Genomic DNA, 15,877 nt, shown 5'->3' on the forward strand with positions numbered 1-15,877 from the left:
TTTGGCTGGTTAAGCTCTGCGCCAACAAGTGGCTGGACCGTGCAGACCGATCAGGCCGCTCATGTACGTCTACGCTAAAGTTCCTTCATCAGCTGGAGTTTATGCCTTCAGCCATCCGTCGAAACCCCCAGCTCGCCTGTGGTTACCGGAATACCAGACACGTTCGGCGCTGTGACAGAATGTTCGCATTGATAGCTCTCGCTTGAGGTCGACTGCCAAGCAGATAGCGGAGAGTTTGGAGAGGCTTCGCGCGCTCGCTCCTAGAGAACCGGAAGTTGACGACACGACGTGCCATCATGACGCAGAATCAGTGAAGGCGGAGCTTAGCCCCGATCACTTGGCGAACGAGTTGAGGAGAAAATGCATGACTATGGAGGAGGGTAACTTGTAATCGTCCGTAGCTCTCTTAATATGAGACTCTTCACACAAATTGTGGTGCGAATGATTAACTTTAGCTGTACCCTACGCGTCTACAAAATTTGTCCGAGCCGTTTCAGGGGCCCTTTAAGTCGTGGAGCTTTCTCAATTCATCATCATCATCATCAGCCTAGTTACGCCCACTGCAGGCCAAAGGCCTCTCCCATACTTCTCCAACTACCCCGGTCATGTACTAATTGTGGCCATGTTGTCCCTGCAAACTTCTTAATCTCATCCGCCCACCTAACTTTCTGCCGCTCCCTGCTACGCTTCCTTTCCCTTGGAATCCAGTCCGTAACCCTTAAAGACCATCGGTTATCTTCCCTCCCCATTACATGTCCTGCTCATGCCCATTTAATTTGTTGATTTCAACTGAGATGTCATTAACTCGCGTTTGTTCCCTCACCCAATCTGCTGTTTTCTTATCCCTTAACGTTACACCCATCATTCTTCTTTCCATAGCTCGTTGCGTCGTCCTCAATTTAAGTAGAACACTTTTCGTAAGCCTCCAGGTTTCTGCGCCATAGGTGAGTACTTTTATGACACAACTGTTATACACTTTTCTCATGAGGGATAACGGCAACCTGCTGTTCATGATCTGAGAATACCAGCCAAACGCACCCCAGCCCATTCTTATTGTTCTGATTATTTCAGTCTCATAATCCGGATCCGCGGTCACTACCTGGCCTAAGTAGATGTATTCCATTACGTTATGTTTCTCAATTGTGCACTGGCAAATACTTCTTGCACTTATCTCATGTTCGCGGCCATTGTTGCCTCAGCGAACACAGCATTGAACTCCACAATCTGAGTGAAAGCATGAATTTTATCCAGTCCTTTCTTTTTTGTGGTCTGTCTTCACTTTGCATCTTGGGTGTAATAAACTTCCCTTCGGCGGAACACCGCCGAAGTTGTACCTGTGTTGTAGCCAACGCTGCTGTGGCTGCAAGAAGTGCGCTCGGCACTCATTGCCGCTGCCCATCCACTGTTATACAAGAATGGGCTCAGCAGGTGCCTGTCCTGGGCTTCGAATTTTCTTTCTCTGTCGTCGTTGCTTTTTTCTCGGAAAAGACGGAAAAGCATAATATCCACTCAATGGATTCCATAATCTGTTAAAATTCATTTTGCCCACCCATGAAATGCGGAGTGGTGCTATCTATTGCAGGCTGTTTGAAGTAAATGTGCTTTCACCTTTGTTTAGTATTCTGAATTGGTTGTCTTGACAGCGCAACGAAAGACATCTAATTTCAGTGGCGTACCAACTAGTTCTCGAGTACGGGGGCTAAGAGTAAACCACCCGACCCTCCACACACACACACGCACGCACACGCACACGCACGCACACACACGCACACACCTATATATATATATATATATATATATATATAAAAGACAGCAGATGTGTGCGACCATACAGAATCACAGCCCTCATTTCCAGCGAAGCGGTTTCTGTCGAGCAATTCCAAAAAGAATTTGTTTTCTGTAATTATATCACATAATTTAGAACGTTGTCTGCTCTGTTTGAAATCTTTCCCGCAAATAATGCTGTCGGGCACTTTTTTTTAAAGGAGTAATTCATACACACACATTTTACTGCGTCACAACAACAGCCATAGCTAATGTCACTCGTGAACCCCTCCCCTCATTCATTTTTGCTACGTTTAATTTCGGTTGAGTCCACAGTCTTTCCAGGGTAGCGAAATAAATTCTGCTTTGTTCTTAAAGCGCACTCTTAAAGATCCAGATCACTCGTATGCGTAATTTAAGGAAAACGTCATAATTAGTCCTCACACTTTCCACTTAGCTTACAGATTACCCATAACGCTCCCCTCATTTTCGCCAAATATAAGCAAGGTGCCTTGTTTATTTCGCCGAAGACATGTGCACCGGAGAAAAACAACGTACGTCGTAAAGCGCATGAAAAAAGTAAAAACAAGATGAGGGTACGGTAATTATTTGCAGTGCTCAGAATTAGATGAGGAAAGTAAATATTTACTCACACATTGCGCTTACCATGGCCACCTTCACACGAGATCTAGAACTGTTGTAACCTGCAACTATGTGGGCATATCTGAAATCATAGATGATTGCGGTAGTATCACACTTTCTAACACATGAATTAAAAGATTTTCACAATGGCTGTATATGATACAACCGCATTTAACAACGCACAGAGATTTTTTATAGCGTTCCACCCACTCTCCGTAAATTTGATCTCAGTGGCATTTGCATTCCTGCTATGGAAACTGGCTTAATTCTGCGCGGCTCGACAGCACACTTATAGCGCTACAGAGCACTTGCATACATAATTTGTTGCCAATGCCCACCCACATGCAACTTTGCCTACACATCACCTTGCCCTTGCTGTCAGTATACACTTAAAGAAGCGGCCTCATTTAGCTGCGAGGACACCAGGCGCACTTCATATCCCGTATGAAAAAAGCAAAGAATAACGAGTTCAATATTTATTTGTAACAACCGCAAATAACCCAGAAACGTTAAAATTTCGTGACATATTTCACTTAAGTTGCCCCCCGTTTCTCCTAAATAGAAAGTTTGCGTCAGGCAAAGTTCTCTCGGGACATGTGAAGACGCGACTAATAACGGCAGCGTCACCTTTTCAAACGCTTGAATAGGAATTTTTTCGCAAAAGGTGTATTTGGTCAACACGCATTTAAGTCCACGCAAATACTTTTCGTTGTGCTCCCCGATGTTCGCTATGCAACTGATATTGGTGGCATATGTAATTACGCAAGGACAGCGGTCTAAATTTTACGACGCTACAGTAAAGCATACTGCGATCCGAAGCACTTAAATACATATTTCAATAGGTCTATTTAACCCACCCATTCGGGAACTTGCCTCACCGTAACGTGCCCCTTATTCTCCTCAAATAAAAATGAGTAGCATTCCTTAGTTTACCGAGGACACCGGATAAACAAACGAACCTCGTATGATGTACGAAAATAGAGAAAAAAACTACGGTTCAGTTTTATTGAAAGTTAAAGTCTTGCCAAACAATTCACATTAAATTCTCCCTCTTTTCACCGAACTTGAAGTTGGTATATTGTGCAGTTGTTTTAGGAGTCTGGGAAACATTGCGAATCACAGCAACGACGCTATGGAAAGTTAGAATAATTAACTTTCAATAAAAGATGTAATTACCCTACACAAATTAGACATTTACCCTTCGTTACTGAGACCACTGTGCGTACCATTTCATTTGTCATCAGTCACACCTGGAGGAGCATGCCAGGCGCACCACCAGGCGAAGCTTTGCAGCATTCATTGAGGAGCCTATCTCTGGCTCCATTGACACTGCTTCCCATAGGTGATCAGCAGCAGTCGGATTAAATCTGTCTTAATGTCGACACCTGTACCGATCAACAATTTGTCTGTCTGTCCGTCTGTCTGTCTGTCTATCTGTCTGTCTGTCTGTCTGTCTGTCTGTCTGTCTGTCTGTCTGTCTGTCCGTCCGTCCGTCTGTCTGTCTGTCTGTCTGTCTGTCTGTCTGTCTGTCTGTCTGTCTGTCTGTCTGTCTGTCTGTCTGTCTGTCTGTTTGTTGTTTGTTTTTGTTTGTTTGTTTGTTCGTTCGTTTGTTCGTTCGTTTGTTTGTTTGTTTGTTTGTTTGTTTGTTTGTTTGTTTGTTTGTTTGTTTGTTTGTTTGTTTGTTTGTTTGTTTGTTTGTTTGTTTGTTTGTTTGTTTGTTTGTTTGTTACCGCGAATTTTTGCGCCTTTATCATCTTTATCACAGGAGAGCATGCGAGCAGAAGTACTACTTGCTGCCCTGTGGCTCCTTGCGGTCGCCGCCCAGATGAAATCGCCGTGCCACGAGCAAGCGGGCCTACACGTGGAAGCTGTGCTACTACAGGACTGTATGATGATTCCAAAAGGCTACAACCAAGCGGACGTCGAGTGTTTCGCAATCGAGAGGTCGCGCTCACAATTCCTTCCAAAAGCAGGCGTCATAAAAGCTACTGTAACCTCTCACCTCTCATTGTGGACAGTTCGTGAACGCATTTGGGGCACCTGCGAGTCTCTTCGTAACGTTAGCTTTGATTGCTGTTACCAGTATAACATAAATGAGACATCATCACATTCTGCTCATGATGTAAGTAAACTTCGACGTATTTCGCAGATTAACGAACCCATTATAGCCCAGATTGGAGAATGCGCAAGAGATCATACCCGTATCAGCTGTAGCGTAAAAGTGTTTATACCGTTATCGGTGAAGGAAGATGTGGCTGACAAGCCTAACATATACAACAAATCACAGAGCACGTGCCGTATTTCCATTGAGACGCCTGATGGGGCCATCTCGGACTCTGCTCTTGCCACAAATGTCACCTTCTTAGGAGGCACTAAAAATTTGTCCCAAATACTGCAAAGTCAGGACGCCTTTAAATATGCTACGCGAGTTATAATATATGGCTGTTCGTTCGACACGTTCGTAATAGGTGAGTTGAAGTTAGCACCAAATTTAAAGCACGTTAAATTTTATGGCACTTCATTTAAAAATTCAACGATTGAAGCACTTGAACCCCCTCTGGGCGTACAAAAGCTATCTTTCTTAAAGTCCATAATGAGCTCAATTCCTCAAGCGATATTTTCCATTGACACTCTTCAAAGCCTAAGCGTTAAACATACAGTAATTGGGTCTAACCAATCTTTCTCAATCGTTCCGCCGAGTCCTATGAAGAACAGTTCGATCACGAATCTGAATTTGAAAGGGACAGCGCTGTATTCCCTGGCTGATCGCGCCTTCTGCAACTTTCCCATGCTTGAAAATTTGAATTTGCAACAGTGTTCCTTGAAAATGATGTACAGCTCCCCTTTCATCTGTCTCCGACGCCTAAAGTGCCTAAAGCTCAAGAACAACGAACTAACAACTATAACTAACGAAACCTTCCAAGGCCTGGTGAGCTTAACGACACTGAAGCTCACGAAAAACAGGATAGCATTTCACGATCCTACACCTGTGTTCGCTCCACTGGTTAGTCTGAACATTCTCCATTTGGGCGAAAACAGGATCGATGTCCTCTTTCCAGAAATATTCGTCAGTCTTTCCGTGTCAAAGCTCACGCTAGCGCTCAACTACATATCGGCGTGGTCGCGACCTATCTTCTCCCGCATGACTTACCTCGATAACTTGCGCCTGGATGGTAACAAGATTCACGTCTTAGACGACAACATGTACAAAGACGTTGCCAACGTGTCGAACGTTCACATCTGCTATAATCCCTGGGAATGCACCAACTGTGACATCAAGAACGTGCAACTGTTCCTGCTCGAAACTGGCCGCAATCACTGCTGCGTGGATTGCGTCGTCTGCAGTGACGGCCAGGGGTCGCTGTCCCACATCCCCGTCATGGACGCAGCTCCCGGTACCGAAAAGGCATGCCAGCCACCGGACTACTACGTCATGATAGGTGTGCCAATCATTATGATCGTCCTTCTCGGCTCGGTGACGTCTTACGCCGTGTACACGAACAGGTGGTACATCCGATACTTCTTGCTCTTCCTCCGCGTCAAAACCAAGGCTTATAAGCGACTGCGTTCGGCGGACCGCTTTCTGTGGGACGCCTTCGTCTCCTATCACCACTCGGACGCCGAATGGGTGCACGAGCACATAGTTCCGGCGCTGGAATCAACGGTACTTCGATTCCGTTTGTGTGTCGCGGAACGGGACTTCATACCGGGACTCCCAATCGCGGAGAACGTGTGCCGAGGCATAGCGCAGAGCCGTAAGTCATTGTTCGTGCTGAGTAGTCAGTTTTCCGCGAGTCGCTGGTGCATGTTTGAGCTTACGCTGGCGCAGCATCGCCTGTTCGAGTCGAACCGCGAGAACCAGATGGTCTTCATACGCCGTGAGCCGATGGACGAGTCCACCCTGTGCCCTTTGCTGAGCTACCTATTCAGGACGAAGACCTACGTACAGGCACCACCCGAAGACGCCGACGAAAGTGTGCGCCATTACTTCTGGCTGCAGCTTCGCGCGGCTTTGGAGTTGTAAATGTAGCGCACTGTAGCGTGCCAGTTACAGTTTTGCCAGCTACATTTTATGCCGTCACCTATCGTCGTATACCTAGTGGCTTTTTTTTTTTTTTTTAGTGTGATGTTCACGAGGATTTCGTGTCTTAAGGTGCTGGGGATGGTGGTTGTAGGGCGCCGTAACGGTGCACTAGTGGTATCGTAATATGATGCTGCAGACGTAAACTTGCAGCGCTACGCTCCCGTGCCCTGCAGAACAGCCATTTCCGTTGTTATGTTGCGAGCGTTACCTCAGTGAATGGCAGGCTACTGAGCCGGGCTACAGAGTCAACCTCGAAAGTGTGTTACAGTATGTTTATCTATCGACCAAAGTTCGCTGAACTATCTACAGTTAGCCACGTAATACGGCAATATCAACGCTATGTGCTTCCTATTTCTGAAATAAAAAAGGTGTCAATTTGTGTTCGTGTTACTTGCTGAAGAGAACATTGTAACTATAGCTTTTACATGCCATTCACTCATCGTTCGTATCTACACGTCCAATACAACTCTTTGCGTTGATATAAAATGGCACAATTGACTCTCCAGGGAAGGGTGGTAAGGATAGGCACCTCACCAAAATGGGGTACCAGTCCGGCTGCGTATCGAGTCCATCATAAACCTGCTTTAGGTGTAGTGTCACTTGGATGAAATTTGCCCTTGTAGGTACAACCGTTTCGGCGTTTCGGTCCATCATTCGCGTTTTCAACAAACTGTGCATTCCAATGAGAAAAAACATATCAAAAGGTGCACTGTTATCAGAGGTCGGCAGCAGGTATCGCACAGTATGAGCGTTAATCTCAGTCTTTTTTTAAAGTCCGTTGGAGGACATCCCAAAATAGTATGGCGTCGGTGCAGCTAATAAAACAATGTTCAGTCGCCTCTGGCACGTCACAAAGGCGACAGTTAACAGAAGAGACAAAGATACCCTTTTTCTGTAGCCATGTTTTTACCGGTATGGTTTCACTATGAAGTTTATAAAAGAATGTTTTGCAGCAAGGGGATATATAGATTTTACGAATTCGATTTAGTACGTCGTGACCTGGCCATTGAATGTATAGTGATCGGTAATATGGAGGCGGAAATAGCATGGACAATAAATCTTTGTATAACGTTTTACACGACACAGAGTACAAGTATTCAGTGGAAAACCGAACTGTCTGGAAACGAACCGGCAAGTAAACTTCTTGCATGAACCCCAACAAGCGTAAACGCGAAGAAAAATTGGAAGAAACAATTAAATAAGGTAACACATTAACAAGTGCGACTTGCATGTATGACCGAATTATAGGATGCGAAGTATCGCTAAAAAAGAAGAAACGAGACACTATTTACTGCACATAAAGATGTACTAAGCCCAGCCCACCTTCACTAACGGGCCTGAAAATATTGTCTCGCCTCATGGGCTCGATAGTTGAAGACCATACGAAGGCTGCAAAGATTCGGTGAAAGCGTTGGATGTAGAGCCTGGCACAATGAATAACTTGCAATACACAGTAAATTTTTGTTGCCAAGAACTTATTGCAGGCCTCAGCTTTCCCCAAAATAGAAAGTCGTTGTGGAACGAATGTCTGGGCGTAACTTTGTAGGGCCGAAACCCGTTTTTTCCAATAGTGTGCGCTTAATTTATATGCGTCTAGCGGCAGGCCAAGATACTTTGGCGGGACACCGGTCCACTTAACGCCATCAAACGGTTCTGGTGTATTGCACCATGAGCCAAACCACAAGCCTAAGCTTTTTCTGGAGTTCATTTGTGCTCCTGATACACTGCCAAAATCCTCTATTGTTGATACTACCTTTTCAACACTGGACTTATCCGTGCAGAAGAACGCTAAATCATCTGCATAAGCTAAGACTATTACTTCATTACCCAGTATATTGAAGCCATGGATGTAACTCGATTGAATTACGCTTAAGCATAGCAGTTCCAGATAAAGGGCGAATAGTAATGGGGACATCGGGCATCCTTGTTTTACTGAAGAGCAAATGGAAACGGGTTTAGAGAGTTGGCCATTAATAACTAAACGAGTAGTACAACACGTATAGCAAAGTTTAACGCCTTTAAGCACAATGGAGCCAACATTGGCATGCTCCAGAATAGAAAATAAATAGGAGTGACTGACACGATCAAAAGCTTTAGCAAGGTCTACCTGGAGCATTGCAAGCTGCTCAGTGGAACCGTAACAGTATTGAAGAAGTGTACGGGCGATATGTATGTTAGTTTCAATGGATCGACCCCTAATTCCACACGTCTGATGGGAACCAATGAGAATTGACGTCGCAAATTGCAATCTATTAGATAAAACTTTTGCAAAAATTTTATAATCCACGTTTGACAGTGTGATTGGTCGGTAGCTTTCAACAGAACGCAGTTTCTCCTTATCTGAACTTTTCGGAATTAAAACTGTGTGGGTTTTGCAAAAAGATTGCGGAAGGACGTTTATCTCTAAACTTGTAATAAAAAGGTCTAATAGTATGGGACTGATAATTGATTTGAAAGCTTCGTAAAATTCACAGGAAAGTCCATCAGGGCAGGGTGTTTTCGACACAGGCAGCTGATCAACAGCTAGCTCAATTTCTTGTATCGTGAGGGTGTCACTAATGAATGCACAGTCATCATCCTGTAAAGGTTTTACAAGACACACAAGCACTCTAAGACTTTTGCATCGTGATCATAGGGCCGGGCACTAAACAAAACACTGTAGTAAGTTTCGAACTTAGAAATTATGTCATTCGTATTTGTTAGAAGATTACCTTCGGAGTATATTTCCGGAATTACTTTGGAAACAGCATGACGTCGCTCGTCAAGTAAAGCTTGACTTGTTGGCTGCTCAGACTGCAGAGCACGCCTATTTCCAGATCGAACTCGCGCACCTCTGTAACGCAATGCATCATGCTTTTGTAAGTCACATTTAAGATTTTCTATGTCAACAATGTAAGTGCATGGCATTTCGTATTCCATCTGATAAAGGTTGTGTAGGCTCTTAAGAAGTACTGTTTCTTCATTCTTTCTATAGAACGCTTTCGGCGATCTAATTTCTATAGCCACTGTACAAACCTCTTGTTTAAAGAGTTCCCAAGCTGCAAATAACGGCAAGTCAGTAGAAAGAGAATTTTTTAGCGCCATGCGCACGCGATTAATAATTTCCTGATTATTTAGGAGCTCAGAGTTAAGCTTCCAGAGTGCCCACTGTGGTCGGAAATTGGTTGCAGCTTTCTCACCAATCTTTGCAATAACCATGCAATGATCAGAGAACGAAACTGGGATAGTAATACAGGACAGTGCTCGGGAGAGAAGTGATGAAGAAACCTAAATCCGATCAAGGCGGGCGTAAGAGTGACCTTAAATTCGTGTATAAGAGCGAGCTCCCTGTCCCGACACTCCTATATCAATGAACCCTGCACTTTCTATTACGTAAGACAAAACTTGCACGAAGACTATGCTATGCACGAAGGCGTTTTCTGCTAGGAACTCGGCCTCTTGCGTGGGACGATCTTCTGTTATCGTCTCGCACTTTTATTGTTTCAGTATGAAAAGATTTAACATAAAAGCCATGCGCTATAGGCGTTCTTTAGTGACAATCAAAGCAAGTGCATGCAATTGATCACGGTAGAACACTCTAAAATGAATTTGCGGCTTGCATGCGCGTTGACGTCCACAGAACTTTTTCAAATAACGATATGCGTCGCTCGCACAGTCAAAAGTTTTAATACCTTCACAAGGTAGAATTCGCCGGCTTCAAAAGATCTGTGCATAGTACTGTGCGGGAACGCACTGAACACAAGGTTTGTAACGCGCACATAAAAAGACACCGTGGAATCGCTTCAGCCTATGTCCCAGTGTGCGCCTGACAGTCCGTTCGCGACAAAGACTAAGTCTCCTTGTCGAAACGTTCGCTCCAGCCTGAGGTACCGTTTATAACTTCAAGTCTTCACAGAAAGATAGAGATCTCAACTGATGAACACTGCACGACCAAGGGATAGCAGCTGTTTCGACAGAGGGACAAAGCGCATCCTTTCATCTGGAATAGAATTGCCAATTCACCTTAGAAGACATTGCGTACTAGCCAGAAGGCATTTTTGCTGCATGAAAAAGCAATGAAAGATCCCGCGACTCACTTCATATGCACGGTCGGAGGCCTGCAGAAGGATCAGATACAAGGATCGACCTCTCGCGTATGTACTGCACCCTCAGCGCATAAAGACCACTTGGGCTAGAGAGAAAAAGACTCCGTACACATAACGAGGAGCCCTTCGAATTAACGCGGCTGCTAGCCGTGCTTACGACATTCTCAAAAAGCAGCCTGCGCTTTACTTCATATACGCTAACGCAACAAAAAACGTTGAACATCTGCTTTCATGCAGAAAGAGTTCTCAGTCCTGTTCACCACCTCTTGTGGGTCATACATACAGCATGCACTCGCCTTCCTTGGCTAGCAATGCATCTCCAACTGGTGGCGATGTGCTTTTCTAAACAAACGCGAATGCAAAAAAGTTCAGTGAAGAAAGAAGCTAAGCGAGTCGGCGTTCTTCGCTGCGTACGAATTGAGAAGCTGTGTAGTAAAAAAAAAAAAAAATGCGCCGAACGATTGTGAAGCTTTGCTACACGTTCTACCGCAAAAAAGAAGGAAACGGAAAAAGAAGAAAAAAATAACGGACTGGCTATTGCATTAAGCGACGAATTTCAAATGTGTCATGATATACGCCAAATCAGCGTCTCGGACAAAATCTTTTTGTTTTTTGAAGGGATGGAGCTACTTAGGATGCTTCTTCGCTCTCGCGCCCTTTGCCGGGGCGGTCTCGCTTTTCGCCGGGGCGGTTTCGCCCTTCCGCTCTTTGCTTTTCTTGGGCAGGGTCTTCTGCCCGGCAGCAATGTTCGCCAACTTGACGCTATGACCGCTGCCCTTCGAGTCCGCATTGCTCGGCTGCTTGCTTTCCCGGGCGCCGGTCTCGTAGTGATGCTGTGCAGCAGCTGGCCGCTGGCTCTTCGTCGATGCGCTACAGTCTTTCCGCTGTTCTCCCGTGCCTTCATTGTCGGGGACTTGCCGGCCGCGTGACTTGATGCCAGCGGTTTGTATATGTGTGGACATCGCGCTCACGCCACCGCCGGCGGTGGCGCTGAAAGGCGCGTTCGTCGACAAGCCGCTGCGCAGATTCGCGACCGACGGCTCCTCCACAAAGCAGCCCCACACATCCCGGTGCGCTTCCAGGTGACCCGAGCGGAACAGGTACGCAGCGAGCTCCGAGCAGCCGAGGAGACTGGCCAGGCTCAGCAGCATGCAGAAGGTCCGGAAAGGAAACTGCTGGCCCCGCTCAGCGTCGTACAGAGGCAGCGCCAAGAGAACCGGAACGCCGAATTGCGGCTCGCCGCAAAGGGTCCGCGCCATCAGGCCTATCATGAAGCCTGCGAGCCAACGAACGGAACGAAGCACAGTCCAAAGGCTGTATTCTCGGTAGACCATTTATTTATTTATTTACAAATACTGTTGTCTCAGATTTGAGGCATAGCAGGAGTGGGTAAGTGCATCAAGACAACATACACTCAACATGTCACATGTAAACGAACTTCGTCTACACAACACTCATGTGGCAATTCTCGGAGATGAGTGTGTAGGTTATTCCACGATACAATGGTAAATGGCAAGGAAGAAAATTTGAAGCTACTTAAGGGAACTCGAAAGGGAACAATATTCAAGAGATTGGCTCTTCGCGTTACACGTGCCGAGGAGCCAACAAATGTCACAGGTATGTCGACAATGACAGAAGCATGTACAATTTTGTGCAAGATTGTAATCTTTTCATACGTACGCCTATGTACTAACGGTTTAAGCGATAGCAGACCAGCATACAAAGAAGGCGAGAAATTGCGATCGTACCGATTACAAATAAATCTAACAGCTTTCTTCTGCACAGCCTCAAGCTTTGATACATCAGATACGCAGTCTAGACAACATATGCATATTCTAGGGTGGCCGTCACGAGGGATTTGTAAGCTGCCAGTTCGCATTGCTTGGTTGCTGGTTTTAGTGCTACTTTTAAATATCCAAGTAGTTCTTAAACATCTCCCTCCCTCTGCCCCAAAATTGGGGGGAGGGGAGCATTTTTATCTTTACGTGCTTTAATTCGGTCTCGCTGTTGCGACGAATAACCCTTCGATGCACTTGAAAACGGTAGCGACGTGGAAAACGTTGACAGTCACCTTAGCTTACGCTAAATAGGATGAAGGTGAAAGCCTGCGCGCACCCGATACATTCATTACATTACTTCACATTTTCATTCTAATGTGTTGTTACTTCTTATTGTTTTCTCTCAACCAAAGGTCGCGGTTTCGACTCGCACCACAGGTCGTGGGTCCTAGTGCCCTAATGAACTCTATCTTAATTAACTGTGGCTCTATTAACTTCGCCTTAATTAACACCAAAGGTAGTAGCTAGGTTGATTGATTGATTGATTGATTGATTGATTGATTGATTGATTGATTGATTGATTGATTGATTGATTGATTGATTGATTGATTGATTGATTTGCTTCGTCACAGTACCGTGTAATAGGAGGCGGAGCGAAAAGCCGTTCAAATGAAGGCTTGAGGGATCCTCCGCCCCCTTTGTGAACAATGGCAGCAGCTGAAGGACGTCACAATATCACAGCACTCTTTCTTTATTTCTTTTTTTTTAAGTGACACATTGTTTTAGTTGAAGATCAAGACATTAAGGAAAACTGAAAACATAGTTTATACATAGCTTATACAAAGAAGAAAACGGCTGCAATCTTCTGCCCTTAAATAAATTGCTACATAGTTTATACAACAAAAATATCCGCTAATTCTGCGACACTTAAATGAGACACATCTATACCTTTGCTAGTGTAATTATTTAGAATTCGCGGAAGAGTACATCGAAGCATCTGAAAGCCATAATTAGTACGAAAGTAAGGAACGTTCCACATTTCTGTATTTCTTGTTTCATAGGCCTTTTCCTTTAAGCAAAGATTCGCCATCTCCATGAACAAAAAGTTTGAGCGTTTGCAGCTAAGACAGTACTCTCTTAGTAGTCTGTATTGATATAGGTCATTCTTTTTGATGATCCCAGAGTTTTTAAATAGTGGGTCGCTACGTGCTAGAACTATAGCGTTGTCTATCAGCCTCAGTATTTTTTTCTGTATTCTCAATAATTTCGTTAAGTTTGTTTCTGTAGTTGTTCCCCAAACCAAATAGTAGTAGTCAAGATAAGAACTAAACAGCGATTTGTATATCAATAACCTCACTGAGTTGGAAATAAGGTACCGGATACGGCTTAATATTCCAGTTATCCGACTTATTTTTATTTGAATATTATTGACGTGGTCATCCCATTGCAAAGAACTGGAAAAATGTACCCCAAGTACTTTCATTGACTTCACTATTTCTATATCTGAGCCTCTAAGTACAAGGTTATTCTGGAAAGTCACTTGTTGACCTTTCGAATGAAAAACTACGGCTTTTGTTTTAGTTGCATTTATTTTTAACTTATTGTTACTTGTCCAGTTGTCTAACTTCTGTAAGACGTCATTAGCTTTACTAGAAAGAATAAGATCTGATGCTGAGGTGGCAAATATACTCGTGTCATCTGCATAGATAATAAACTTAACTTCTGGGGAGATATGGACTATGTCATTAATATTTAAAGTGAACAATAAAGGGCCAAGAATGCTCCCCTGTGGTACACCTGAAATTATCTTCTTCTTATCTGATCCGAAATCATTTATAGAAACAAATTGACATCTATGCGCAAGATAGCTTTTAAGTAACGCGAGTGGGAGCCCACGAATGCCCAAATGGTTTATTTTTTCAAATGAAATGCCCTGGTGGATGTAGTCAAATACTTTTGTGAAGTCCACAAAAATTCTGACTACTTTATTTTTTTGTTCAAACTGTTGTAGGATGTATTCTTTTTTATCCAGTAGGGCGTGTTCTGTAGACTTATATTTTTGAAAGCCATATTGTGATTTTGTCAGGACATATTTGGTGCAAGAACAGGATAAAAGAGTAAAAATAATTTTTTCGAAACCTTTATAAAATACGGGGAGAATAGATATCGGTCGATAATTGGCAACGTTATGCTTGTTCCCCTTTTTGTAGAGAGCTATTACGCGTGCCGTTTGCATTTTCGAAGGAAAAACTCCTGTCGGAATACAGAGATTAAATATATGTGTTAGTGCTGGACTAATCTGATCAATAACATGTTTCACTGGTTTTATTTGCATGCCATCTGCGTCGCAGCTGCGACTGTTTCTTAAGCCAAGGAATACTGGCTCTCGACTCAGCTCTCGACCTTCCCGATGTCGGTTGGAATCCAACTTGGAGATATGGCCGGTTCGCCCGAATCTCCATGTTGGGTCGTGGGTTCGAGTACCTTATTAACTTTGCCTTAATTAACACCAATGGTCGTGGGTTCGACTCTCGACCTTTATGATGTCGATTAAGGAAATTGTTAGGTAGGTTTATTGTAGTATGAACTAATACGATTTAGTTCTCTAAGAGGCGTCGAGAAAGTGAGTCAGGTCTAGTTTCTATCATTTTTCATTTATGTCACACGTGCATTTATTTTGCACTTAATGCCCATAAAAACTTCCGATAATGTACAGACCTGAATAACTAAAAGTCAGAGCCCTTCCGCTCTGTGAAGAAGGATGACCAGCGAAGCTGTGTATGTGGGCCCCTTGATGGCGAACTGCACCTCCGCGGGTCGGCCCGGCAGTGCACTATCTTCGGGATCAGCGCACGTATGGGGAGTGCTTAAAGGGACACTAAAGGTTAATATTAGGTCAACGTGGACTGTTGAGATACCATCCCAGAAACCTCGAAGCGCTTGTTTCATGCGAAGAAGAAACTTATTTTAAGAGAAAATGCGTTCTGAAGCGTCCGCGTACCTCTAGAGGAGTCAAATCACCCGCCCTACGATCGAGGAGTGGTGACGTCATGGTCTCATAGTGACATTGCGCCGTCGGTGAGTAAAACGGCGCCCGCAGACGGCGCTACGGCTTTTCTGCGCAAAACCTAAACGCGCGGCCAGAAACAGAGCCAAGACAGAGCCGACAGCAGCGCGAAAGCGAAACTATGGTGTCTAGCGGAAGGGAAAGCGCGCGACGATAAGCTGGTTCTTTATATTATGGCGCCAACTTCGACGCTAGTTGCAATGGACGACCCTGACAACGACACATTGGCTCGCGATGCTGGGCTCGACTTCAGCGATTGAAGCACTGATGAACGCGACCTACTGCTGAGGGCTCGCGCTGCCGGCGTCGTTGCGTACTACTACGACGGCAACTGTATGTCATGGCTGTACATATTCGCACATTTGTAGCTTTTCCTCTGTGAAAACCAAATGCCGCACTCACCGCCCCGTCTTCGACCTGCAGTTGTTCTTGCGCTTCGGAGAATGCAGGCAAGACC

General features: G+C 44.6%; 1 protein-coding gene across 1 annotated transcript; it reads left to right on the forward strand.

Moving 5' to 3' along the window:
• The first annotated feature begins 3,863 nt into the window (after positions 1-3,863).
• LOC126531781 (uncharacterized) lies at positions 3,864-6,867 on the forward strand. The gene has a single exon (XM_050179504.3). The coding sequence runs from the start codon at positions 4,178-4,180 to the stop codon at positions 6,428-6,430; it is 2,253 nt and encodes a 750-aa protein (XP_050035461.1). The 5' UTR covers positions 3,864-4,177; the 3' UTR covers positions 6,431-6,867.
• The last annotated feature ends 9,010 nt before the right edge of the window (positions 6,868-15,877 follow it).

The sequence above is a fragment of the Dermacentor andersoni genome, chromosome 5 (assembly GCF_023375885.2).
Source record: "Dermacentor andersoni chromosome 5, qqDerAnde1_hic_scaffold, whole genome shotgun sequence".
In the NCBI taxonomy this organism is placed as follows: Eukaryota; Metazoa; Arthropoda; class Arachnida; order Ixodida; family Ixodidae; genus Dermacentor; species Dermacentor andersoni.

What these genes read in the sequence shown, in the direction of transcription:
- LOC126531781 (XM_050179504.3), top strand. Translation starts at nt 4,178, where the DNA reads ATGCGAGCAGAAGTACTACTTGCTGCCCTGTGGCTCCTTGCGGTCGCC.